This window comes from Mustela erminea, chromosome 1, assembly GCF_009829155.1.
Source record: "Mustela erminea isolate mMusErm1 chromosome 1, mMusErm1.Pri, whole genome shotgun sequence".
Taxonomy (NCBI): Eukaryota; Metazoa; Chordata; class Mammalia; order Carnivora; family Mustelidae; genus Mustela; species Mustela erminea.
The window spans coordinates 35,518,398-35,544,749 of record NC_045614.1 but is presented as its reverse complement, the minus strand read 5'-3'; the positions used below and the strand labels follow the sequence as shown (position 1 = coordinate 35,544,749).

Below are 26,352 nucleotides of genomic sequence, written 5' to 3'. Positions count from 1 at the left end.
TCCTACAGTCGCACTGAGCATTAACTGAGCTCAGCACCATCTTAGCACTGTGCCTTAAATTATCAGTAAATATTAGTGATTGGTGTTGGGATTATGATTGCAAACCAGAATCAGAAAGGCTCTATTTTCTTAGATCTTTCCCTACCATTCCTCTAAATCCCCTTAGTGCCTCAGTTTGCAAGGAAGATGAGCAGTGGCAGCCCAGAGAATCAGAAGAGTCAAGGTAGGCAATGATATGAAAGGAGAGAGAGGCTCCTTGTGGTGCCTTGTGTGTGCTCAGGAATAGAGGAATAAAATAAACTCTTGGGTAAAGGACTTTCTTGGCCTTACCACCGATTGCGAGATTTTTAGCTTTATCAGAAAATACTACTTTTTACCAGATCAATGGGGATCTCTTCACATTTGTATAATGAAACTCTGCTATCTTTTGCTTATTGCCCTCATCTTCTGATTCTGCTCTCCTAATTGCTATCAAGGTGCTAAAGTTAAAACTGCCTGGACTTTGAAGGACTTATTTGGGTTATCTTACCTTTGAAAAGGGGAGGAAAACCACATTTAATATGCACTCTCGTTCCAGCCTTAGGGCTTACGTAGGCCTTAAGTAATATAAAGAAAGCTGAAAGTTATTAATTATTATTTTTTTTAAAGATTTTATTTATTTGTTTGACAGATAGAGATCACAAGTAGGCAGAGAGGCAGCAGAGAGAGAGGAGGAAGAAGGCTCCCTGCTGAGCAGAGAGCCTGATGCAGGGCTCGATCCCAGGACCCTGGGACCATGACCTGAGCCGAAGGCAGTGGCTTAACCCACTGAGCCACCCAGGCGCCCCATTAATTATTTTTGATTAAGGAGATAAACTATTAATAGGGAGTGTTTCTTTGTTATGATTCACAACTCTTTTTAAAGCGATGTATCATTGAACGTAAAAACCAACAATGCAGGGAAAAGAAGAATGAATTTTTCAGTTGTTAACATTTTAACAATTAGCATGAAAAAATAAATGTGCTATTTGGCTAATTAGGAAAGCTAGATAAATTTGAGATAGTGAAGTTATAAACTCGTTACCCTCACTACTTTAAAAATGATGAAGAAAGGTTGAATAACTTAAGTGTTGAGTAGTCTCCTTTGAAATGGAAGCAGAAATCTTATGATTGGTCATTTGGGGAGGCCGAGACTTAGGGTATAGATTCTGACACCAATTCAGATGGGTTTTCTAACACCACCAAGTGATTCTCCAGCATCAGTTAGGTGTCCTATAATTCATCTCCATTCTGACATTGTTTACCGGAGATAATCTCAGATCCCACATGTTAAGGACTTAGTCCTAAAACTGCTGGCTCCTGGCCCCCTCTGCCAATCTCAAGTCCAGATTGTCTCCTGTGCTTCTGACGAACCATAGATTAGAGGTTCCCTTGGTTCCCCCCACCTCAGGTTCCATCAGTTTCCTAGAGCAGTTTATAGAATTTAGAGAAACACTTTACTTACTAGATTACTACTGGTTTATTACAGGCTATAACTCAAGAACAGCCAGGTGGAAGAGATGACTAGGGCAAGGTATGTGAGTAGAGTTGAACAGCTTCCATGCACTGAATGCACCACTGTCCCCAAAACTCCATGTGTTCACCAACTGCAAAGCTCTCAGAAGCCCATAGGTCAGGCATTTTTCTGGAGACCTTATACCTAGGCATGATTGATTAAATCTCTGACCACTGGTGATTGAACTTGGTCTCCAGACCCTCCCACCTCCCCTAAGAGGGATGGGACTGAAAGCTCTAACCGTCTGATCACTTGCTTGGTTCCCCTAGCAACCAGCGCCCATCCTCAGGTGGGGTCCAAAAGTCACCTTGTGCACATAACAAGAAGACACCTTTATTGTTCTCATCACTTAGGACCAGGATTTTTAGGAGCTCCACACCAGGACCATGGATGAAGTCCAAATATGCATTTCTTACTATGAATCACGATATCACAGGTACTTTTAGGATTGGAATACCAGATCCAAAACTCCTAGCAGGGCATATTGTGAATTTAATGGATGCTTTCTTTTTTGTCTGGTAAAGGTTTATGGTGAGGCTTTTATGAGTGGTATAAAATTGATTTTATAATTATATTTTATATAAAATATAATTTTAATGTGAGGGAAAACACACATAGAGTTAAAGCTTCAGATAGAGATGAGAGAAAATTATTAAGTTTCCTTTTCCATTAAAGGGCCACGTATGAGTATGACATTTCATTTATCTTAATATTGACAGTATATCAATAATGTTATGTTTACTGCAATCCACAAGTTCCAGTATTTCTTTCTTAAAGATATTTTGTTCTCTGCTACAGGGTGAATCTATTTCCCCACACATACTTCAAAGGCTTTTTTAATAGGTCAGCAAAGAATCCCTTTACTGGAACTTTGAAGTTCTAAATAAGCAATATTGTTGTAATTTAAGTAAAATTAATTATGAATGCAAAGCAGTGTTTTTGTGATTGAATTTAGGATGTTAAGGGAAGTAGCAAAGGGACTGCATTTTCGATTCAAAATTTGACCCTGCAAATGCCTTTTATGTCTCTGAAACCTTGGTTTTGCTTACCAAGTTTCTAAAGGTTCTAAAAATACAAATGTGTATATATTTTTAAAAATTTTTATTATTTACTTTGTTATTGTGGTAGAATATGCACAACATAAAATTGCCATTTTACCCATTTTGAAGTGTGTGTCTTTTTGGCCTTAAGTGCATTCACCTCAAGTAAGTGCTCTGCATCCATTGCCACGATCCAGCTCCAAGAACTTTTCCATCTTCCCTAACTGGAATTTGGTACCGATTACATACTAGCTCCCCCTTTCCCTCCTCACCAGCCCTCTGCAAACTAACATTCTTTCTGTGTCTGTGAATTTCACCACTCTAGGGACCTCATGTAAGAGAAATCACACCATGTTTGTCCTTTGTGACTGGCTTAGTTCATTTAGCATACTGCCCTTAAATCTCATCCATGCAATAGCAAGTGCCAGAATTTCCTTCCTTTTTAAGGCTGGATTATATTCAACTGTATGTATAAACATATGTAACATTTTGTTGCTCCATTCATTCATCCGTGGACACTTACGTTGCTTTCACCTTCTGGCTATTGTGAATAATGCTATTGTGAGCTGCTATATTTTATGTTAATGCTCTTCAAAGTAGAAATGTTGTCTGGTGTATAGTTTGAGCTACGTTTCCTGTTTCCCATGTCTGGTTAAAATGTTTAAGAAATACCTTTACTGTTAATATTCTACTAAATATTCATATTCTTTTATTCTTCCAGTGAGTATTTGCTAAATGCATAATAGGCACACTTATTAGGCCCTGGAGAATGGTGGGTTGGTAGGAAGCTTGGGCTTATGAGGTTGCTGCTGCCTTTAAGGAGCGTATATAGGCCAGTGCGGTGGAGACCACTGAGAAATGGGCAGTTTAGGGAGAGGTGCGTGGTGCTTTTGAAAGCTCCGCCGGGCTCTCTGGAATGTAGCTGTAGTGTTCCTCTGGAACTCACCTACACAGGGGCTGTTGATTGTGTTTGTTCAGATAACCTGAAGTTGAGTACATGCCAGAATAGACTCCGGACATTTCCCAAGCACATCTCTTGCGTGAGTCTGGTGTCGTGCCTTGAGCAGGATTGTCTCATTGAGTTCTTACAGTGACCCTGGGAAGTAGGTGTTCTTATTGCCCTCACCAAGCCTATTTTAAAAAAGCAGACTGGTTCAGAGACTTTATACACAGAGCTCTTGTCACAGCTGTTGCCCCACACAACTCCTTGGGTTGCCACTCAAGATTGTTCTGTTCATTTGTGCCTGTCACGGGTTGGATGGTGTCCCTTCCAAAAACAAATTTCTCCTTTCACAGTTTAAGCCTCTGTACCTCAGAATGGGATCTTATTTCCAGATAGAATCTTTACAGAGATTATCAAGTTGACTGAAGTTGCTGTGGTGGGCCCCAATCCAGTAAGACTGGTGTCCTTATAAAAAGGGGAAATTGAGATTCAGAAATGCTGATAGGGAGAACGCTTATCTGAACATGAAGAGATCATGGTGATGCTTCTACGAGCCATGGAACACCAAGGGAGGCCAAAAAAGCACCAGAAGCGAGGGGAGAGGCATGGAACAGGTTCTCCCTCACAGCCTCAGAAGGAGCCAGCCCTGATGATGCCTTGTTCTCAGAACGTTGAGACAAAATATTTCTTTTAAGATCCACTGTGTGGTGCTTTGTTCTGACAGCCAGAGGAAGTAAATATAATGCCTTTGGTGTTGTGTGGTATGCAAGTTTCTTGACTCACCTTGAGCTTTTCCACCTGGACCCTTTTGGCATCTCTGAGCTTTCCTAGAGATGCACATCTTTTATAGCTCCTTGGAAAGCCAGCTCATGGACCATGAGTACAAGTTGTCTTTCTTTATGCTTCATATGCTTGTTTTTGAATCAAACCTTGTTTCCCACTACATTATTCACCAGTGCTCGTTTGAGAAGCTCTGACCATTTCTGAAAGTGAGATCAATTTAAAGCAAGAAGAGTTGCAATTGAGAGAAGGATATTCCAGGGAATAGAGTGTAAGCTCTGATACCACCTCCTAAATAGGAATTCTAGAAGCATTTTGAACTGCAGCAAGAAATTGAAATAAATACAGAGCCTTACTTAGATGTGTCAATTCTGGTATTTTTCATGTAGCTTAAGTGGAAAACAAACCTCATTATTTTTTGGTCTCACCCTGCTCTTAACCATTCTCTATTCAGACAGCTCATCCAAGGTTAAACAAAAAAATTGCATTTTAAAACTTAGGTACAGGCCTTTTAAAAAACAGTTACATAACTTAATCCAGCTGATTTTGTAATCAGAAGCATAACACCAGGCACTGTTTTTCTTCAGTCCTATAAAGTTGAAATTTAAGAATAATCAGCATGCAATCAAAAGCTGATTATAAGTGAACAATAATGAACATAAAACTGAAATCAATTCTGAGGGTTATAATGAAAGAAAAAAAGGAGTAATAGCAGTAGTTGAAAAAGGAAAGTAATAAAAAGAGGTTATGCTAATAGGCAAATAGTGGATGAAAATCAGTCAGCAGCAATGTTCCATGGAATTCTCAGAGACTTTGGGGGAGAATAGGAGAAACGGAGATTATAAGAGAGTAAAAATGTATTTACTTGTATAGACTTACTGCCACAGAAGAAGTCATCTAGGAAGAGTCCTCGTGAGTTCTAGGAATGAATCACATCTGGTTCTAGATGCTGGCAGGTGGCGTGGAAAGAAAGGGTTCAGTTGTATCCGATCCTAGCCCACTGATCAACATGTGGCTTCAGGTAAGATACTCAGCTTCTTTGAGATTCAGCTTGCTCCTTAAACAGTTTAACATTTACCGTACCTTGGCTACGTACCAGGAATTACGCCACGAGCCGGGTGCATACACAACATGGCTACTAAAGCAATGTGTCCCAGAGTGCAGAGAGCATCCCATTGGCACTGGCAAGGCTAGGTGATACAGGGAGGCAGCATCAGATATCAGCGAATCACCGAGTGAGGAAGTGACTCTTAAATATCTTCAAATTGTTCAGATTTCATCAGGGAGAATTTTTGGTCCAGTGCCAGTGTGCTTTTAAGATCTTCAGCTCAGGAATTTTTTCCTGCACTAGCCAGAGCTGAATCCCTTTTTCTTTTTAGACTGTATTGGTATTACCTTCTACCCAGGCAAACAACATAGGTAGTTGTTTAAAATAAAGATCCTTAATAAGCTATGTGGTTGGTTAACCACATAAAGCAATTGTATTTTGTGGGTATAGCAGGAATTGTGTGTAAGCAGTTGTCATTTGGAAATCTTTGGACTAGAGTCGCCTTTAAATTTCTCTCAGTTTGTGTTTCCTGGTAGGAGACAGTGAAAGAAGGATTCATGTGAAAGTGATTTTTGGCGGGGAGGTATTTCCAGGAAAGTCTGAAAGGGGATCAGGGAAGTTGAACCAGTAGGAGAAGCAGGATAAGGAGGGTGTGCTATTCAGCTGAGACTCAAGGAGGGCAAGTTTGCTTTTATTCGACAGGGCAGACTGGACGTGGTATATGCATGTGGCACCCTAGAGCTTCCCCAGTAGGGGCAAGGGAGTTGGAGTATTTATACATCCTTATCTCTTCCATCAGGTTATAAATTCCCAGGCACTTGTGGTTCTTCGTACTCAAGGGGAAGTTGGCATCAGCACCCCAAGACAAAGGGCCACATGAGCTGGCTGCTGGGGGTGGGAGACACAGGAACCATGTGGAGGGATCTGAGGTCCTGTGGGTGGAGCAGGTCTGTTGCACCTGCAACAACCTGCTGCAGGTCTGTCGCAAGTGACAGGTAAGCCACTTGTGAGCCTTGTGCATTGGAGATTTAGTTTAATCCTTCGTGTCTTCGTTCCCTCATCTAGGTTTTAGAGTAGCAGTAGGAGGGACACCTGGGTGGCTCAGTGGGTTAAGCCTCTGCCTTCAGCTTGGGTCATGATCTCAGGGTCCTGGGATGGAGTCTGACATCGGGCTCTCTGCTCAGCAGGGGGCCTGCTTCCCCCTCCGTCTCTGCCTGCCTCTCTGCCTGCTTGTGATCTCTGTCTGTCGAATAAATAAATAAAATCTTAAGAAAAGAACATAGATTTAGAATAGCAGTAGGAAAACTTTCAAATTCTCTGAAATTCTAGAATGTGAGAATGGTTAGGCCTCTTTGACGTCATCTCTTACATGATAAAGCAGCTGAATGCAGAGAATTTAAACGTGGAAAACCATTTGTGCCGCCTGGGTCATAGCAGGAACTTGAACCCCGATCTTCCGACTCCCATTCCAGGACATTTACAGTTTCAAATTCAGGTGACATAAATGTGTTTGGGTCTTTAGATATGTTTTGTTTTTGATGTAAACTCAGTGGTTTGTCTCTTCATGGCCTCACTTGGCTTTTAAGCTTTTCTTAGTTAGGGACCATTTGAGATTCTGCAAAGAGATATTGAACATTTGGTTTAATATTTCCATGAACTTTGGCCTAATAAATCCTAGCTGAGCTTTTCTATCTATCTGCATTAGAAAGATATTTCTCTCAAAACTTGGTATTTTGGTGAAATGAGTTTAGGTATTTTTGTTGTTGTTCAGAGGCTTTCTTCTTACTGGTCTGAAGTGTAATGGACCACAGGAACCTGGAGAGCTTATGAATCAGTGATAGTCTCCCTAACATTTATAGCATGTTGATCAAATAAAAGTTGCTGAAATGGGTTCAGGTGGTTGATGATAATAGGTATGTTTCTCTCAGCTTCCATTCTGTGGTTCTTTTAGAAAAAAAGAATTGATGCTCAAGTTTCCTTGGACTGTTTAAAGAATACCACATAGAGGTTGTACTTCTACTTTAACAGTGATTTATAGAATCTTAGGAGGAATTTTGAAAAGAATTCAGTCCTAACGCAGAAGGCAGGACCATTTTGTATGGGCAGTGAAAACTTGTTTATGGTCACTGGGACAGAAATCTGTGGGTTTTCTTTTACACTACTTTATGGCTGTTACATGGACTCAAATTGGTCTTTTAAAGACTATTTGCATTCACCTCCAGTAACAAATACCATAACTAAGACTACAAAGCAGTAAGTATGGTTTGGTGGGTATAGAACACAGGCTGTGGGTTGTGGGATGGGAGAGATAAGGAGAGGTTGATAAAAGGATATAATCTTTAAGATTTAAACATGAAAAAGGTCTGAGGGTCTACTTATAACATGGTGATTATATTTGATAACCCATGTATTATATAATTGACATTTGCTAGGAGATAGAATTTAAATTTTATCACCTCACCCTCACCCCACCCCCCAAAAAAATGTATGTACGAGAAGAGGTGGAGAGTGATGTGGTAACTCATTTGATGGGGGGGAATCCTTCCACAGTGTTTCCATATATCCCATCATTACATTGTATACTATAAATATCTTAATGGTTTTGTCAGATCTCAGTAAAGCTAGGGAAAAAAATAAAAATTAAGCAATAGAAGGGTGAACCATACAACAAAGAAAATATAGGCACAAGGACCTGGGTTCTAATCTTGACCCTGACCTTACTAGCTCTTGTGTCCTTAGCAGGGAACTTAAACTCTCAAAGCTTCATTTTCCACCGGTGTCAGTAGAGGAACCGCAGTGGGCCAGGGGTGGGGAGCTGTGTGAAGACCTATGGAGGTAAAGACTGCTGGGCCTACAGGAAGCACTCAAGAAATGGTGGTGATGGGGATGGTGCTTGGAGGACTAGTGGTTTTGCTAGGAATGATGACAATACATTTTGTTTTTTTGTTTAACTGAACATATTCATAATCGATTGTTTTACATATGGGCATGCTGTGAGGGTGGAGTAAATGATATGCTTTCCTCAAATAGCAAGCTGACTAACTTAGGATAAATACCACATACCTACAAGTTTGGCAAGGAAGAATCATTCTGGTGGTATTCTTTCTGGATCATCAAAAGCGTGTCGTAGAGAGTGAACTGGGTACCATACTGCAGACGAGCAACCTTCAGGTTTCCTCTTCCCTCCACTCTGGGCCTCATTCTCTTTTTTCCTCCTGTGCGTGGACTCAGCATGCAAACACAGTCTCCCGTTTTCGTACTGCTTGATCTAGGAGGTCCCCCTCAAACATTGGACTTACATGTTCATGTATTTTTTCACATTATGTTTTCTCTGCTGGAAATGGGCTTTTTCCGACCTATCTCCTTACTATCATCAAGATTTAGCCCAAATGGTACTTCTTATAATGCTTTCTGTGTTTTCTGCTATTATCACTCTCCTACCCCCTCCAGCGGCGAGTCTCTTTCGTCTTTGCATCTCTAGCATCTAACACATGAAAATTCTATATGTCGAATTGCTGTTTAGCAAAGGGTTACAGTTAACTGAAGGTAAGGAATTTGCTGCTTTTGATGGATAATTATTAACTTTAAATATCTGGTGTGGGAGAGGACTCCTGGGTGGCACAGTTGGTTATGCACCCTACTCTTGGGTTCAGCTTGGGTCATGATCTCAGGGTCAGGGGCGTGGGATCAAGCCTGGCATCAGGTTCTGTGCTCAGCGGGGAGTCTGGTTGAGACTCTCTCTCCCTCTCCCTCTGCCCCTCCCACTCATTCTCTTTTTTTCTCTCAAATAAGTAAAAAAATCTTTAAAAAAATGAATGACATCATTAGAACTTGAAAAGTTGAGGGGCATCTGGATGGCTCAGTCAGTTAAGCCTCTGCCTTCGGCTCAGGTCATGATCTCAGGGTGCTAGGTTTAAGCCCCACATCAGGCTCCCTGCTTGATGGGGAGCCTGCTTCTCTTTCTCCCACTCCCCCTGCTCTCTCTATCTCTCTCTGTCAATAAATAAAATCTTAAAAAGAAAAAAAAAGAACTTGAGAAGTTGAAAGAATAATTCTCTTTCTCATTTAATTAAAAAAATGCCCATGAATAACATTAAAAATATGATATAGAAAAAAAATCAGATACTGCTTGGAAACATTTTCCTCCAGCCTCCCCAGCCCCCACCTGTGAAAAACCAATTACTTCATCTGTTTACCCAAGGAACCCTTTGATAAGTGTGAGTTGGAATAAATTGTAATGGAGAAGTTAAGTGTTGATGGTTTAATATGTGTTCTTGATTTTCAGGCCTGGGGAATTTTGTGCCATACCTCTAGCTGGCGCATCTTTACTGTTTACAGCCTGTAGAATGCTTTTCAGTTAGAATTTAGTATACTATATGGCAGCCTTGCCAATAAACATGGCCAAAGTTGGAAAGGATTTTGGTTCTAATGCAAGATCCGCTTCATAGAAAACAGACTATTTGAATCCTTTTTTTGGTTCATGTTGTTGTCCTGATCCTAATGTTGTGTTTAGTTTTCGGAGTTTACTTGGTGGCTCCTGAGGTTTCCATTTATTCTTTGGTATGAAATGAAAGAACTAATGACTTAGTGAGATAAACTGTCTGAGGGGGTGGCAGAGCCAAAACCTAGTTTTTTAAAAAATATTTCATTTGTTTGGGTGTGAAAACTATTTTAGGGAGAAACCCTTTTGATTAAAAAAAAAAAGTTTCTTATTTTGTCATTATCTGGAAATTTTATGCCTCTTTGCCCACCAAGTCCCGCTTTTCCTGTCACTAATCTAAGTTTTTATTAACTCTCTCAAAATGGGATGTCTTCTAGCTTGACAGGTAGCAATTAGCTTTATACCGAAACTTCAGTTCTGGTGAGAGTTTGAGAACATTTTTTAAAAACTATATTTTGAAGGCATGAAATTGCTGACTTACAATGACTGATAGAAAAGAATAATCTCGGATAAAGCCTATGCATATTAAATATTTTCGATGCCTGGTCTAAACAGGTAATATTATGCTATTTCTAATTTTATATATTCAAGAAAACTTATCTTGTACTTATTATATAAAACTTTGAAACTACAGAAATAGAAGACCTTAAAGATTTCCTGCAATCCCCTGTGCCCTAGAGAACAGCATTGTAAATAACAGTGTGGACCATTTCATTATTTGGCACACGAGTACGTTAGGTGTATGTATGCATTTTCTTTTAAACAAAATTAGAATCACATTAATTGGAAAATTTTGTTTGTTTTTACCCTCCCCCTTGACATCAGATCAAGAATACTAACCTCTACCTTAAAATTTTTTGCAGGTATTATTTGTGATGCCAAATACTTTGGAGGAAAAGGAGGCTACACTCATGAAGATGTCTTAATTTATTTTGTCAGTTGCTTATTAGAGGGCATTTATGTTATTTCTGATATTTTACTGTCTTAATGTTGTGCTGAACATTTTTGAGCATAAGGTTTTGTTTACTAATCAAATAAATTTTTGAGATGTTTTTTCGGATTGCCCTCCAGAAAGGCTGAACAAATTTATACTCCCTGTGGTGATTAACAGTAACAAGAATATTAGCAGCTCCTATTTATTGACAATTTTTTATATATTATATATCACATCCTACTTTAAGCACTTTGTGTGAATTAACTTTTTTAGTCCTCAAAAAACCTAGCCTCCTTTCAGAGATAAAAGAAATTGAGATGTAGTATATGAAAATGTATGTCGTATAGTACCCTGACCTGCATCAAATGTGATATAAAAAAAGTTTTCCTGTTTATTAGAAGGGAAATAGCTTCTCATTATTTCATATTGAATTGCTCTGATACTACAAATTGCTCTGATACTTTCATCTGCCATAAAGCCAATATTATCTTTCTCTGTCTTAGGAAGAAATTTGATCCCAAAGATGTCCTAAGACAAATTCTGATTCTCATGAGTCAAAAATACAGTTACAGTTAGGGGAGGTGGATGGGGGGATGGTTTAAATAGGTGATGGGTATTAAGGAGGGCACTTGCTGAGGCACCTGGGTGGCTCAGTCTCTTGAGCGTCTAACTCTTGATTTCGGCTCAGATCATGATCTCAGGGTTGTGAGACTGAGCTCCACCTTGGGCTCTATACTCAGTGCAGAGTCTACTTGAGATTCTCTCTCTCTCTCCTTCTGCTCCCCACCCTTACCCCTGCTTACAGCTCCTCTCTCTAAATAAATAAGTAAATAAATAAATAAAAATCTTTAAGGAGGGCACTGTGATGACCACTAGGTGTTGTATGTAAGTGATGAATCACTAAATTCGGCACTTAATATTACACTGTCTGTTAACTAGCTGGAACTTAAATATAAATTTGAAGAAAGCAAAACATATATAGTTAGTGTTAATTTCAGTAGGAAGTTTTTGAGTACATCACTAATCTCCAAAATTAATACCAGTTTATGCTAAACAGCACTAAATCCTGTTAAAATGGACAATTTCTATAAGAGTTGAAATCAACCATCATAACATGGCATACATAACAAGACAGTGTCCTTTTATTATTTACTCTGTAACATGTTTATTATCTATGTTTTTTTTTTTTAGCTTTTTTTAACTTTACATATAGCGCACTTGATATTGGGCTTATCAAATATTCATTGTTAGTCAGTGTTTATGTAATGGAAACTTTAATACAAGTCCTGCTCAAGAATACCATAAAGCATACAGAAAAAAAGCCAATGCAAATGACATATGAGATAACCAGTGTTAGGAACTGTCTACCCACGAGCACACACAGAACAAATGTACCCATATAAGTCTGCATGCATGATGTGTCTTGTTTCTCAGTTTTCAACAGCACACAAGGCATGAGGTATCCAAAGCATGCCTTGTTAATGCAAATAATGCCATGTATGTCCAACTAGATTTATTAAATGAAACTCCTCATTAAGTTGAATTCTTTTTTTTTTTTTTAAGATTTTATTTATTTACCTGACAGAGAGATCACAAACAGGCAGAGAGGCAGGCAGAGAGAGAGAGAAGGAAGCAGGCTCCCCGCCGAGCAGAGAGCCCGATGCGGGACTCGATCCCAAGACTCCGAGATCATGACCGGAGCCGAAGGCAGCGGCTTAACCCACTGAGCCACCCAGGCGCCCCTAAGTTGAATTCTTGTAACGTGATGGATGTATCTCATGCTCTTAGTGTCTTATAAATAATTGGGACTAGGGAGGGGGACCGAAGCTCATTATTGCATGCTGTGTTGTTCAGTTAATCCATTTAATTGAGGTTCACCAATGGAAAGGTTTGGAGCAAAGAGGCGGTGTGATTAGATTTCAGTTTCCAGAAGACCACTTTGGTTACTGGACTGGATAGAATATGACCAAAAAAAGTGGAGGTTGTGAGGCCAGACTTAGGATGCCGTTTGGAGTTTCTCTGGAAAGATTCAAGGTGATTCTTAGACTACGTCCATCAGGATCACCTGGGAGGCTTGTTACATGCAGGTTCCTGGGGCCCTTTTGTTATAATCTGTGCCCCAAACCCAGGAATCTGCGTTTTAACAAAATTTTCCACATTAGTGTTTGCGAATCACGGATCTACTGATCTTTAGGATCCATTTAAACTCTGGCATAGGAAAAGGGAACACTTGGGTCTATGAATTTTTGAATGAAGGAAAAGAAATATTTTAATGCCTTCTCATGAGAAGTCATTTGAGGGTGTGTTTTTGAAAAAACAGGGAACATTTATCGGATGCTTAATAGGTACCAGGGATTGTCCTAATTGTTTTTGATAATTTTTGTTAGTTTCAGAGATAGAATTCAGTGATTCATCAGTTGCATATAACACGCAGTGCTCATACATCAAGTGCCTTCCTTAACGCCCATCCCCCAGTTACTCCGTCCCCCCATCCACCCCCCTCCAGCAACCCTCTTTTTCCCTAGAGCTCAGTGTCTCTTATGGTTTGCCTCTCTCTCCATTCTCATCTTATTTTATTTTTCCTTCATTTCCCCTTTGTTCATTTGTTTCTTAAGATAATTTTTTTTCTTAAGCCTTCTACAACTGGACAAGCTCAGTATTAATAACCTAATTCTAGATGAGGCAACTGAAATCCATAGCATCTGAAGTTATTTTCATTTAGGATGCTTTTGGCTATGAATTAAAAACTGTGACTCAAACTGGCCTAAGTAATGAATTCTTCATCATGGCATATATCAGGGACTCCGGAAGTAGGGTGTGCCCCAGCTTAGGTGATTCAGTGGCTCATGTATGTGATTGAGATTCCAGGATTTTTGCTTCTCTCTGCTATAAAGGCTCTGGTATTGGTTCCACCTTCACTCTGAGAAGCAAGATGACTAGTATTTCTGGAAGAGAGACAACATCTAGAGGAAGAACAGAGATAATCTCTTTTTTGTTATTCTCCTGGGGGAGGAAGTTCTCTCCATAAGCCTTGTCAGGCTTCCTGTCACTTGGCACTTAGGGAAGATTAGGTCATATGCTCACCGCTACAACAGTCCCGGTCAAAGAGGTAGGATTCTCATCTTTGGCTGAGAATGCGTAATGGTTTAGAATAGATACCGGGCAGTCACCTAGTGTCTACTACAGCACTGCTGGTGAGTGGCAGAGCTAGGAGTTGAACCTCTCTGTCAGACCCCAAAGTCTTCATGATTTCTCCTATGGCATATGCCTCCTTAAATGTCTGTCTGTCTGCTATAAAGGCTTCCACTTTTACCTCTCCTTAATGGTTTCTTGTTGGCCAGGAACCCCCAATTAGGTTCAGGTGTCTCCATGCTGGCTTTCTTTACAGACCTAGCCTGAGCTCTTAGCCATGGTGAAAGGACTACATTTGCATTCAGCGATGTGCTGCCCCATGGCTGTTTGAACAGTGGCTCCCTGTCAGCTAGGAAGGACAGTGTCAAGTGCAACTATATCCTGGAAATGTGGTGATGTATGTTAGCTTGTAAAGGATGCAGGGGCCAGTTTCTGAACATTTGCAGGGTCAGCTCAGCCAAACAGAGCCCACTCAGTGTCGCGTTTTCTTCTTGAAACCCCTCACAGTCCGGTGAGGTCTTTATCATCATTATTATTAACCATCAATCTCATTTTACCAAAGAAGAAACTGAAGCTTAGAGAGATTCAGTAGTTTGCCTAAATTCAACCAATTTGTAAATGAGAGTCTAGATTTAAACTCAGGACCATGAGTCTTCAAAACAAACATTTTCATTTCAAACTTTTAAAAATTGTGAAATAGCTCAAAATACTGAAAAAAATGTCTACAACGTATATGTAGTTTTTTATGGACACATAAAAGGAATTACTCCTCAGAACCCAAAGAAAACGTTACCAGTACCCCCAGAAAACCCTGGCATCACATTGTCTGCTGGTAGGTTAATTTTGTGGTACTCATTCAGTGGTGAAACTTAGCCTCTTAATTGCCCTGTTTAATTATCCTCCTTAGCACATCATGATGTGGTGCAGGAGAGAGCCGTATGAACCAGAAATCAGAAGTATAGATACTCCCCTTCTGTAACTGTATTTATTGGGGACAAGTCACATTTCTTCAGAAAAGACGGTCATAACAAATGACTTTTAAAAACCCCCACTACCAGGGGCACCTGGGTGGCTCGGTGGGTTAAGCCTCTGTCTTCAGCTCAGGTCATGATCTCAGGGTCCTGGGATCAAGCCCCACATCAGGATCTCTGCTCAGCAGGGAGCCTGCTTCCTCCTCTCTCTCTCTCTACCTGCTTGTCTGCCTACTTGTGATCTCTGTCTGTCAAATAAATAAATAAAATTAAAAAAATAATAAAAATAAAAACCTCCACTACCATTATCCAGGTAAAGAGTTGGTTAACTGGAAAATGAAAATCAGATTGGAGGGCAGGTTTTACTTGCTTTTCTGTTAAATTGCTAGTATGGTTATAGAAACTCTTAACATTTCCAGTGACAGGCTTCACTCATTTTGAACACCAAGTGTTTTGTTCATTTATGTAAGTCAGTAAATTGCCCTTACACCTTATTGATTAAAATGTCCTAGCTCTTGAAGGAGTCACAAATATAATTTCTCTGAGACAGACTGTACTTTCGTTTTTTAAAATCCACTGTTGAGGTCTGTGCATGATAAAGTGGAACCAAGTGGTTATTAATTTTTCATTGAAATCTTCTGAATAAGTGTTTTCTCTTGCTTGGTTTCAAAAGGAGTCATATTCCTGAATCTAATTAGAGGCAGTTTATGTACTGTGGGGTTTTTAAGATTCAAGGCACTTTTTTATTTTAGTCTGTCTAATATCCCTTTTTAATTTCACTTAAATTTGAATTACTCTAAACATCATCTGGGCCCACTGAAGATACTCAATGTTGTTAATAATGATGATGTTGACGAATGTGTCCCATCTTATTCTTCTCAAATTCCATAGCCTTATTCTTGATTCTGGGTTATACGTGGGATCATGCTGTCCCTCCCCTCATCCGGTGACACTCATCCGGTGAGCCCAAACAAGGCCTCTGGACTTTCTTCATGTAGCCGCCTAGCAGTCATTCCCCGTTGGTCTGACTTAGTAGGCTCTTGGCCATCTCTGATCTTGATGTTGGCTATCTTAGGTCTAAATTTGCCTATTTCTTCTTTTGACATCTTGAGTAAGTTACATTATCAGCTGGTTGCTTTTTCTAAATCTCTGCCTCAGACTCCCATTTTCCTACCTATTTGAATGCAAATATTTCCCTTTATGGGGTCCCTCTATAGTACCTCACTTCCAGCGGGTACTCAGACCTCTCCAGCTGTGTACATAGTGTGTGGATCTCACAAAGAATGACTAGACTTCTTCCTTGACCAGTCTTTGTTCATTCCTCTGGAGTTTGTTCTTAGAAGTGACTTTCTGTCTTAAGGTAAGAACTCTTTCACTCATTTAATGATATTATACTGTCTCTGGAATGAGTGTTTCCTGGCCATTTGGAGTAGAAAAGACATCTCTGCTTGAATCCCTCCTGAATTTGTATCAGGCTGTATTTTCAGCATGACTGTGTGAGCTCGTAACAGACTTAACTTTCCATAACTAGTGATCATATACTCAAGGCAAAACCATGGAACTCGACTGTTTGAAGGCTTTGGAGAGTGAAGGAAAGCATGGAAATCCTGGAAGGCAGTTAAAAGTAGAAGGGACAAATGTACTGAGTTTCCAGTTTTGTTTTGTTTGAGAGCCGGCCATAGTGGGGTCTAAAATTCCAACAGAAAAACATAGTCTTTCTGCTCTGAAGCACCAGAGGACAGAGTTCTGGGTACCCATGACAGCTGGAAGGTGAGGGGGTTACCTCACAAAGGAGAGAGACAGAGAGGGCGAGTCCTGGACTCGGTGTGTCAAATCAGCCCAAATCAGAAGGTATCCTTGGAAGGATATGTATAAGAGGCTGAGTAGGCGGCCTAGCCAAAGTAAAAAAGAACAGAGCTGAGATCGCAGGTGCTGCCCTAGAGACTGAGTCTGAATATATGTCACCCATGAATCATGCTTCACTGAGAACTCAGCTCTTTTCACTTATGTCTGATCTGTGCAATGTAAATACACGCCTTCCCACTGTTCACTTCCCTGTCTGGATTTCGTATGCTTTGTTCACAGTTTTTGGGTTTAGAAGGCAGGCAAGAGATCTAAAATATTTAGAACCAATGCAAAGCCTCATCCAAGACAAGAGTTTGATAGGAGATTTTAAGGAGAATGGTTCTGCCACAGTTCCTAGTTGAACAGAACAATCACCAGTGGGTTGGGAAGGTTCTCCTTATGCATTCTGACATCACGTTTTCCTCCTGTGCTTGCTGTGTTTGCTTTTCAGAATGGGGTGCTGCAAGCAGTGTTGAATGTTGTAATAATCACAGTATTAATAAACATGATAGCTAATATTTTCTGAGCTCTCATTATATGACAGGCACTATTCTAAGCATCTTACATGTAACTCATTTTATTCTCATTACTACATGAACTTGTGTTACTACATGAGTTCATGTAGTAACTCATTTCTTATTCACTTTTATGCTTCCTGGCTTATGGTTGAAGAAATCAAGGCTCAAAGAAATTGAATGCACAGCTCTAAAGTGGTAAAGCCAGGAGCCAAGAGGAGGAGTAAGCCAAGAGTATATAGCATGGTACCTACACCTATACCCATTCTCAGTAGCTATTGTCTGCATGGAGTTTCAGAAGATTCCTGAGCAAGATAGATGTAAAGAATACCATTTCAAGCTACTAAGTCTTATCAAGTTTACTGGCATAAATGTGGTAGGGAAAAGGTTAAGAAATACTAATGTAGGCCCAAAGATTGAATCCTGATTTAGTTAAAGGGATAAAATATGAGTGAGTAGTTAGCCTATCCCAGGTGAATAAGATTCTGCTTAGGCCATTGTTTATGGACTCTTGGGGCCAAAATACCGCTGAAATTTTTGTTGATGTTGAGGAGAAAATTATTGATTTTACTTAATTAGAAAGTGGCAATAAATTTTGCTTACAAGAGAATGGTTTACTTTGTTGGGACTAGAATTCTTAAATCTGCTCAGAGTCCTACTGGTGCTTGCTAGAAGCTTGATGAAGGTGGTGGTCCTAGTCAAGAACTCAAAAGGAAAGAGAAATCACTTTCTGCTGTTGCTTCATAGAACTTTTAATGATACTCTGAGTACTGCAGGGTACTGCTTACACACCACAGGATCTTTGTGGTACAAAAGGAAGCCCTTACAGAATTGGGCTTGGGTAACAGAGGGTGTCCAGGCTGGAGATGTGATCTTTCTGCTCTGTTCCATATTGTTCAGACCATATGTGGGAATTTGTCCTCTCCCGAACAGCTTGGTATAAAATGGACGCCTTGTTCCAGCAATGGAGTAACTTGAATTGGATTAACGGATAACACAAAGCACGCAGATAACCTCTGGACAAAATATGCAATATATGACAAAACTTCTAAAATGTTAACATATTTGAGGGTGTTAGAGAGTAACCATAATTAGGTAGAAACTAGAGACAAGTCTGTCCTTGAAGGAAAAGAACTGCACTGAATGAGATCTACATTTATGCAGCTTTTCCTCTGGGAGCCCTTCCCAACCCGCGCCATGCATCAAACAGCTCTCCATTGAAATGTTATTTTTCCTCATTTGCCTAATGAAGTTTGAGCCTTAAAATTGCCAGGAACACTTATTGACACTGATAGGAAGCATTGTTCTTTCATTGATATTTACTAAAGCTAGATATTTTCTTGACATTTCATTATGGGATATTTATTTAATTTCAAGTAGACTTGGGGTCTTACAGTGTTTGATAGGTTATAGGACATGAGGAAATCAAATAACAGAATGAAAGAAACAGGGTATATTAACCGTTAGGGTTTTGATTTAGAACCTGGTTTTTGAAAACGTGCAAAATTCATTTGCTTTTTCTGTGTTTTAAAGGTTTGACCTCTGTGTAAATGACTTTTACTACTGAAACTGATTGCAGTGTATTATAATGTTTTTGAATATTGATATAATAAATATTTAATAGATACATTTTGCTAGTAAGTACTTCATCTAGCATGGAATTAGAGAAGTTTTATCTGAATCAGCCTCTGAAATAGCCAGAAAAACATCATCGTGTCCTTTTGAATAACCTTAGAAACATCTTCTTTTCATTATTAATTTGTTCTTGCTTTTGGTTTCTGGCTTAAGCACATTAATTAAAAAATGCAGTACATATTCATTCTACCTTCTACACTTGTGGATTTTAGCAAGGAGGGCAATTGAAAAGCAAAATATTATAAGCACAGATTTGTATTTCAATATGAAGGATCATGAAATATTTTTGTACACGTCCATTAAGTCTGGGAAAAACCAGTAGGGTTCTTTGCTTGGCTGTCTAGGTGACCATGGCGATCTAACAGTTATAATGATGAAAGCGTTTAGTGAATAACTGTTTTGTGTTAGCTACTGTGATACATGTTTCAAGGGAAAGGTTCTCACTGGTCACAGATGATGACCTGACAGTACAGTGATTAAGACCACAGGGCCTACAAAATTGGTTTGAGTGCTGGAGATCTTGGAAAAATGTTTTCTTCTCCTTGTACATGAGTTTGCCACCTATAATCAGGGATAATCCTTTTATTACCTTGATATTAATGAAATGAAATGAAATGAAATGAAAGCACTGGGATGGCGCTGCCTTCCCTGGTCATCTCTTATGTATGGTTATGGTCACTATCATACTGGGGCCAGGGCTCAAAAGCAGGTCTCTGTCTCCAGAGTCCTTACAGTATGCTGCCTGGCACATAGTAGGTGCTCAATATGTACGCTCTGAAGTGCATCTCTGGAGAGTCTTTTCTCTACTTCCTCATTGGGCCATTTGTGGTTAATATGCGGCAGAATGCAGAGAGAGAGACTTCTCAGCTTTGGAGTCTTAGAGATAAATGATGGGCAGGTGGGCCGATATCTGTGTAATTCTAGAAACATGACTAGTGAACTCTTAGTCCAGGGACGTGCCTGGCCTTGTCTACTATATTTTACTGTCATGAATACCACTGTTATTTATCCGCCATAAGGGCAAGTCAGTGACCCTAGTTTTAGATCGCGGGTCATTTTATCAGTGGTCCTTATATATCTAATCAATGAACTATCATTTAGCAAATACTTACAAAACACCTCTTCCATGCCAGGACTGTACAGGTATGGGGATGCATTTGTGAGTGTATCCGGCATGGTTTTCACCTTGGAGACCATTATAATCCCATGGGACATGCTAGATATTAACGAATTTTACAAATACATAATTGTGCTTTGAGAGATGCCATGAGGGCATATGATGGACTATAAGTGAGCACAGTAAGCTTGGGAGGGGAGTGCCAATATGGGTTTTGGTGGGGTCAGCAAACTTTCTGTACAGAACCATAGAGTAAATATTTTAGGCTTCTGGGCCATACATTTTCTGTTGTAACCACTCCGACATTACAGTGTGAAAGCTGCACCAGACAAAATGTAAATGGATAATAGGTGTGCCTGTGTTCCAGTAAAACTTTCTTTATAAAAATAGGCAAGTGGGCAAATGTGCCCAGTTACTATAGTTGGCTGACCGCTGATTTAGGGAATCCGGAAAGGTTTTCCGGAGAAAACTATTTATTTGCAAAGGTAATGTATGGCCTTGGTACAAAATTCTAAAAGATACATAAGATATTACAGTAAAAATGACATCTCTCCCACTGCATGCCCTTCCCTCGAAGAAAACACTCCTCCCAGTTTTGGGTGAGATGTGTGTACATATGGTTTATTTTATAAGTCACACCTGTAAATGTGAACAGACTTTTTAAAGGCTCTTTATCTGGTAACCTGAGATAGGCAGGTGTTATACAGGAAAAAGCTGGTGCTGCTGCTTCAGGGTCTAGTGCTGGTCATTCATCCCATTCATTGATGGGAGGGGGATAGGGAAGTGTACTCATAGTCTTCTTTCTCCATCAATAAATGGGACACAGTCTTTTCAGCACTTAAAATAGATGAGGATTTGTAAAAATTAGTGTCTACTCCCGAGATAGTCTGATAATAAAAATGATACTAGTGTGAGGAGAAGGAGCACTTCTGGAATTGCCATGGAATGGCTTAGGAAAATGAAATTCACAGTCTGGAGCTTCTCATGCTGCTTTCACTTTCATAATTCAGAGAAGGAACTGTTCTCACGTAAGCCATGTGTGTGTGTGGCAGTGTGCAGAACATGTGCTGAAAACTTGGATTTGATAGTCCCTGGGTGAAATTTCCCATCTTTATTTCCTTTCATGGAATCACAGCCTGACTTAATCCGTGGGCTATTTTGCATCTTTTCAGTTGGGGAATAAAATAGCATAACCAGCATCTTCTCCTCCCTTCCCTTGTGCCTCTTGAAGTAGACCAGGGCTTCATCCTCTTCTCCCATGATCTGGACTGCTGAGAAGAGGCATTGCTGGCAGGCTGATGATAGTCAGAGAGACTCATCAAAATCCACAGGTTCTTTTGACTTAAAGCAATGTTTTGTTTTATCTACACTGGGAAGCTACTTAGCTACTGAGGAAGAAATCTCTCCTGTGGGACTCTCAATGCTGATGTGGGAAGGTATAAGGATGCAGGTTCCTTTTCTGGACTCTGAAGGACTTTTTCCCCATCTCTCAAATATAGGACAGGGGTCAGCAAACGTTTTCTTAAAAGACCAGATAGTAGACGTTTTAGGTTTTGCAGCCATCTGGTCTCTATTGTGACTGCTTTGTGGTTATAGTCCCAGACCAGCTACAGACAGTGCATACATGGGGAGACAGAATACTAAAGCCTTCGCACCGTGTAAGTTGATTAAGACTTAGTGTTCTAGGTGCTACAGACTGAGTGTTTATGTTTCCCCCAAAGTCTTATGTTAAAGGCCTAATACCCAGTGTGATGGTATTTGAGTTGGGCCCCTGGACAGAAACTAAGTCATGAAGATAAAGCCCTCATGAATGGGATTAGTGGCCTTATAAGTAGAGAGAGGCTCCTTTTCTCAGCAAGAAGGCGGTTGTCTAGAAGCTGGGAAGAGAGTTCTTGCCAGAACCCAACCATGCTGGCAGTCAGGCTCCAGAACTATGAGAAATAAATGTCTCTTGTTTAAGCCTCCCAATCTGTGGTGGTTTGTTATAACAGCAGGAGTGGATGAAGGCACCAGGCAAGTAGGTTTTACCTGGCATTTCAGTTTGTATTGATGGGATCCAGCGAAGCTCTGTGTGCTGAGGATTTTGAGGTGAAGGCTATTCTTTGGGTCAGTGAGGGCAATGGATTAGTGATGTCTGTCATAAGTTCACCTTCAGAGAAGACTGGCACAAGTGCTGTGCATCTTTCATCCTTGCCCCCAGGAATGCCTCGAGAACAGAGACTGCTATTTATCTTAATATGTCAGATACTTAGAGTAAAATATGTAAAAATTCAAGAAAGCCTTATCAAATGAATGGACATTTAGCTTGACACCATGCTACCAAACCACATTTAGGCTGTTTATCCTGCACAGTCATTGTCATTAAACGCTTGTAACGTTCATGTCAGTATCTTTTCATTCTAAGGGTTTTCTAAAGACAGGGAATTGATGGTATTCTATGTTTCATGTTTTTGGCTATCAGTATTTTATCTTTTTAGGTAACAGAATCACCAATGTGTACATTTTACATTGTTAAAAAAAACTCAAGTCAGTCAAGTAAATTTGAAGATCTAATTGGCTTTATTAATTGATCCATGAATTGGGCAGCCAGCTATTTATTTCTATATCTAGAAAAAAGCTGTGTCCTCCTAAAAGATGTCCAAAATGGAATTTATTATGGGAGGGAGGGAGGGCAAGAAAATTAGAAGCAAAAGAAAAGAAAGGATTGTTTCAGGCAAGATCTCAGTCCTTTAGTGGCAAAGGATAGGAGGTCTTTTTTATGCAAAATACCTCATCTTCCTTTGGAGGATGGAGATGGTCCATGTGACAGATTTTGTAATTGGTGCTTTTCAGAAAATGCCCGATTTAAAAAAAAAAAAAAAAGGAAAAAAAGCAGACACAGAAAATGCCTGATTGACAGGTTAAGACTTACTCTGGAGTAGATTGAAACTATAGTTAGGTTAGGTATTAAGCCCTGGTTTGGTGACTTGGTCTGGCCCGAGTAATGCCATTTTGGACCTGTGGTTTTCTTTTTGACAACATGATTTTCTCTAGCTCTGTTCTTAATACATTTGTAACTAAGGACTTTATGTTTCTTACAAATAATATAAGCAATACAGTGCAATTAGAATTCGTATTAACACTTATTTGAAATATGTAGAACAGGTAATTAGGAGAGATTTTTCATGTGGCTTCATAAAATTGGTTCCACTTCTTTCTAATAAATGGGGCTTTGTGCTTTATGCAGTTACAGTACTCTAAATCCTTTTTTAACAAGCACAAGACGCATTTCATGTCTGTATCATAACACTTACCTTTTGTGTCTTTAGGATTACAGGATACTTTTCTATCACATGATGCAAGGCACAATAACAAAATATGTATTTGGTCTTTGACACAAAGCCCCCAAACCTTTGGAATTTCCTGAGTAGTAGGAATGTCTTTTGTTATTTGTAACAAGCCCCTTTACCCACACCTGAGTGTATGCTCTCTAAACACCTTAGGTGGTTTCTGGGGATTGACTGGGGGAGTTTAGAAGATTGGAGATTTCAGTCCCCTCCCTCACCCCATCCCTGGGTATGGGTGGGGGCCTGGAGATGATGGTGTTCAATCAGCAGTGGGCAATCATGTAGTCAGTCATTCCTGTGTAATGAAACCTCAAATAAAACTCTGAAACAAGGAGATTAGGGGAGCTTCAAGTTTGGTGAACTCATCTCAGTGCTGCCTGGAGGGTGGTATGTCCAGAGAGGGTAGAGCAGCTCTGTGCTACTACCCTGTATTTTGCCTTCTCTATCTCTCACATTGGGCTGTTGCTGAATTATATCTTTGTTAGTAGCAAGTGAAATGCTTTCCTGAGTTCTAGGAGTTATCTTAATGAACTACTGAACTTGAGGAGGGGTTCATAGGAATCTCTGCATTTGTAGTTGGCTGGGAAGAAGTGTGGGTAGGCAAAGAACCTCATTTGCAGCTATTGTCTGAAGTGGGGGTCATCTTGCGGGGCCAAGCTCTTAAACTGAGGTCTGCGCTGACTCTGGGAGTTAGCGACAGAATTGAGTTGCTGGACATCTGGAGTTGGTGAAGAATGACATATGTTTGATATTAGGAAACATAGACATGTCCAGCGCATAACTTACTGTAGGGCTCAGTATCTCTTTATACTTGACAGAAAGAATGTTCTTATGCCAAAGCGTCAGTGAAGCAGATTATGCTGAGGGGAAATGTTGAGGCTAGGCAAACCCGTGACAGCCTACCTCAGACTTTCTTGTGAAGTGTGTCTCGTGTTCCTTCTTTTCTCTTTCCCTCTCAGCCTCTCCCCTGACGCTGTGTTGTGGGTAAGAGTTCACGCTGTCCCCAGACTTGTAATTCCACTCCTCAGAAAGCCCTGTAGTCAACTAGACTACCTTCTCTTCTGTGCGAGTTTAGGGACCCTCTGTGGCTGATTCACCACGCCCTTTTGGGTGTCTCATCCATTTGCCCCAAATAACTTATCAAAATATCCCTTCCAGCTGTCATCCTGAGAGACTCTGGGGGCAGGTCTACCTTCGTCCATGTTGTACGTTCATACGTGCACTCATTCAGTAAAAAACTGAAGTGAGTACTTACTGCATGTCTTGCAGTGCTTTAGGTGTTGGGCATTCGTCCTTGAAAAAACAAGTGTTTGCTGGATGGAGGTGGTGTCCTAACTCTGTAAGTATATAATATTAGTTACAGGTTAGAATGTATGAAACAGGGAGAAGCACTGACCAAATGCTCTGTATTCATGCATTCCTTTCTACTCCTGCTTTGATCATTTGGATCTAGTCAGAAATAAGGAAACTTCACTAGTTATTTTAACAGGGATAATTTAACCTAGAGAGTTGATTAAGAAGTACTGGAAGGGCAAAAAGACTCTGACTTAAGCAGAGCTTGTAACCACAGGGAGTAGCTACCATGCCTGGAAAAAATGGAAACAGTTGGGACTCTGGTAGAGCTTGGAAACATGGAAGGGGGCATCCTGCAGAGTGGGAACCCAGAGCATTAAGGGAGGCAGAGGCACTGCGTGGCTGGTTCCCATGGCTCTGAGGCTGATTGGGGAATGCTGGCAGAACCTATTAACTGCACCTAACTGCTCTTGGAAGCAACTGCTCCTCGTTAGGTCGAAGAGCTGGGGCTGGGACTCTGATGCTAGAACACCAGGCAAACCAAAGGAGCAGATACTTTCTCTGTCCTCCAGCCTGTTAGTCTCTCAGTGGTGCCCCACATTAGTGCAACGTAGTAGGAAGCCAGCTGGCAAAGGAGAAAGTAATTTGCAGAGTTTCAGCCCACCAAGTGGTGAGCACCTAGAAGAGAGGTTTTGGAGCTGATAATAATAATAATAATAATAATAATAATAATAATAGTTAATAGCCAGCACATCATTAGTAGGGCCCAAGTGTGGGAAAACTGTATAAAATATAGTTACATTGATTTTTTTTTTCTTTTAATGGTTGGACTTCTCAGGACCTTTAATAAGACGTGTATTGAGAATCTCTAACAAAGGAAAGCAAAGCTATGTATTTCCCAAATATGTGACCATGAACCTTCCTTCTTTAATTTCTAGCTCACAAATTTGTTTTCTGATTATATTCCTTCTATTTTTAACATTGCCTCTCCCTTTCTTTCAATGGTCAATTTTAAACTTTTGAGATTTGTAGTTAATTTTTTGGTGGTTATAATGTCTTCTCATATCTCTCTGATTTATTGTACTTCTCATAGTGGTTTTGTGTTGTATCCTCTGTGAACTTTTTTCTTCAGGTGTTAGTTCTTCTGTTTGCTTCTCTTTGATGATGTTGGTGGGCCTCCATTGTATAAAAATTCTTGATACTGAGCTTAGAGCAGCCCAACATCAGTAACTGTGGGAGAGGTGCAAAGGGTGTAGCCATGTGGTAGGTGCCATTTAGCTGGGTTTTCCCCCAGTGTGTCAGAGGTCACCTGGGGCACAGTATCATCTCTTGGCCCCCCATGCCCCACAGTTACTGTTTATGTCTGGGAGCATACCCTGTGCTAAACTGCTCTTCCTAATGTTGTGTCAGTGCCTCTTCTCTCCTCTGTGTCTCTAGCTTTCAGGTTTAAAATATAACCAGAGCTATTTCCACCTTTAGTAAAGTCCTATCCTGCGCTCTTTTAGCTGTGGGATTCTACTTCAATCTATTTCTTATTTGCCTGCTGTTCTTCAGGGATTCCTCTCAATTTCTGGTTTCCCAGGCACCCACTGCCTTCTTTATTATTTTCCCCAGTGCTTCCATGAATAATTTGTTTAAATGTATTGTTCCAAACTCGAGTTCTTCCTTTTTGTACCCCCTCTGCTTGGCACTATGTCTGGCCCTGTGGAGTATGTGATTCTTTGTGTCCAGTGGATTGTTCTTGGGGGTTGATCACAAGGTGTCAGGTTACTTCTTGGGGTGTTTCCTCTGTCTTGGG

The 26,352-nt window shown here is 40.2% G+C and overlaps 1 protein-coding gene across 2 annotated transcripts in view; it reads left to right on the top strand.

Moving 5' to 3' along the window:
• The window catches only part of SUCLG2 (succinate-CoA ligase GDP-forming subunit beta), a 266,471-nt gene that overhangs the window by 11,117 nt on the left and 229,002 nt on the right, over nucleotides 1–26,352 (top strand). The window contains exon 1 of one of the 2 annotated variants that reach the window (XM_032324626.1): nucleotides 6,700–6,840. The exons of the other annotated variant lie outside the window; for it this stretch is intronic. Coding sequence (XP_032180517.1) covers nucleotides 6,715–6,840 — 126 coding nt within the window. The 5' untranslated portion in view covers nucleotides 6,700–6,714. Of the gene's footprint in view, nucleotides 1–6,699; nucleotides 6,841–26,352 lie in introns of those variants that run through there. 2 annotated transcript variants of the gene reach the window in all.